Source organism: Eurytemora carolleeae, unplaced genomic scaffold, assembly GCF_000591075.1.
Source record: "Eurytemora carolleeae unplaced genomic scaffold, Eaff_2.0 scaffold1743, whole genome shotgun sequence".
Classification (NCBI taxonomy): domain Eukaryota; kingdom Metazoa; phylum Arthropoda; class Copepoda; order Calanoida; family Temoridae; genus Eurytemora; species Eurytemora carolleeae.
In genome coordinates, this window is record NW_019397632.1 from 49,735 (window position 1) to 51,950 (window position 2,216).

The following is a 2,216-nucleotide window of genomic DNA, read 5'->3' on the forward strand; positions in this document are numbered from 1 at the left end:
GGGGGGGGGGGGGTCTTAAACCTTTGCTTTTACTTTCCAGGAAGTCTTACTCGGCTTGGAAACCATATTATTCCCTTTTCCGTCTTTTCTGTATGAATTGAACAAAGAAGCGGGACAACCCCGGAGGGATTTAAGGTAAAATAGATATTGATAATATTTTAAAAGTTAGGTAAATTTGGTTCAATAGATTGTTGAAATTGAAAGCAAATAGTTTGAAACATATCTGGTCTAAACTATATCTAGTTTTGAAAAGTTTCTGAATAGGAAATATTGAGGATTTACTGAATATATGTATTCATTTTATTAGCATATACTAAATATATTAAATAATATGTATAGAAAAATACATGATATATAATATATATAACATATAATAAATACCTACACACTTCTTTAATACCCTTACAAATTTGCTTTCCTTAAACTTCAAAAGAAATAGTTTTTATTCAACGTACGTCATCAAAATCAAATATTACGCGTCGAATGATTATTACAATTTTTGAACACACATAAAGTTTCCTATGTTATGACGTTATTGCAAACGATCCTGAGTTAAAAGAGTGTTAAAAAAATAAATTCTATCAATTTCCTTCCTTGTCTTAATGCGCGTAAATCCTCAAGTAACTTTCATAAAGCAAGTTTTCAATTTTCAGATTAAAAATCAAGGATATCTCAAGACATGTAGTTGATTGAAAGATGTGTCGATTTTAAATTACAATGACAAAAATATCTTTTTGTTTTTTAATTTATTAGAAAATGTAAAAATATTTATCCCTGAATGCTATAAATCTAGGTTTTATCAAGCCTCCTTGAATAATCCCCTTGGCGGCCAGAATTATCAAATATTTCAGTTTGTTGAAAAAACCCTCACACATCATAAACCTGCTTCACAGCTAGGTGTTAGTTTTCATCTTTTATACAAAACATGTGAGTCCAAATCGTATGTGTGTGTGTGTGTATTTGGATAAATAAAGCTGTAATCTCTGTTTGTCTGTTTGTCCGATCATAACTCATAAACCCATGGACCGATTGGCCGCAAACTTTGATTGGGGAACACGGGAGATCCATCGAAATGTTCCTTGCTTTTGAAATTCTTAATTGAGTGGGTCAACTTTTAGAGGGGGAAAAATAGCGAAAATCAAAATTTACGACAAAGCGCGTGTAAACAATGACTACCCTGGCAACTCTGGGTTCCCAAGCTAGTGTTCCGTATATTTTTGACGATGGCGGTCGTTTTCTGCACGCGGTTTTTTATCATGGTACATTGTACACTGCCCAGTTACAAACAGTACTTTGTACAGTTACACACAGTACATTGTACATACTACGTGGTTCGTGTTTGGCATATGTTTTTTCCCAAAATTAGTCATCATACCAAAATTTGACCCAGAGAAAAAATATAAGCAAACTCGAAAGTTTTAAACGATTGTTTTTTTTAGGATAAAAATAATATATTACAGCCTCAAATAATTTTATTGTACAAAATAAAAGTACAGCGTAAAGGAATGAAGTTATATGTTTGTTTATATTTTCCTGTGACGTATGAGAAAGGCTTAGGAACCAGATTTTATTGTAAACAATTGTAATTGATTGTAATTGATCCATATTCCTTATATTTTAAGTTAAGGACAAGGTTACTCACCAAAAATGAGACTTTAATGGCCGGCGACCCAAATTAAACGATTTAAAAAAGTGAATTTGTGACTTGAATGTTATCATTTGAAAAAAATTAAAGCGTTTCATGGAAAAGGAAAAAAAAACACTTCTGCAGTACAGTGGTTCATTTTGTCTCATCCTTTGTGAGTAACCCTGTATTTTCCTACGAGTACAAACATAGTCCGGAAAGAGAAGGAAAACTTACTTTCCAAATCCAACTTTTTATCTAAATCTGATTCAAGCATATTTTCTTTGTTATTGTTATCTGAGGTTTCGTCTCCCTCCCTCCTTGAACCATCCTCCTCTTCCCTTTCAGGCAGCTCGATAGTACTTCGAGTTTTTCTCGAGTTTTTCGGGGACCCCCCTTCAGGACCGAGTTTAGACTTCTTGTGAAAGCTAAGCTTTGACCAATGAGGGAGATGGGTCGTCATTCTTCAGTCAAATATTCAATCTTGTTTTTTTAAAGATTTTATTGTAAATTTAATTTTCATAGCATCTAAAAACTATTGAAATTTTTTTTTTTACAGAAACTGCAAGTGGTTGGATAGAGATAGAAGATA

General features: G+C 32.7%; 1 protein-coding gene across 1 annotated transcript in view; it reads right to left on the reverse strand.

Annotated features, from left to right (window-relative positions):
* The window catches only part of LOC111715266 (serine/threonine-protein kinase tricorner), a 26,406-nt gene extending 24,281 nt beyond the window's left edge, over positions 1-2,125 (reverse strand). The window contains exon 1 of the mRNA XM_023490575.1: positions 1,862-2,125. Within this exon, the coding sequence (XP_023346343.1) occupies positions 1,862-2,087 (226 nt within the window). The 5' untranslated portion in view covers positions 2,088-2,125. The remainder of the gene's footprint in view (positions 1-1,861) is intronic.
* Positions 2,126-2,216: the final 91 nt, after the last annotated feature.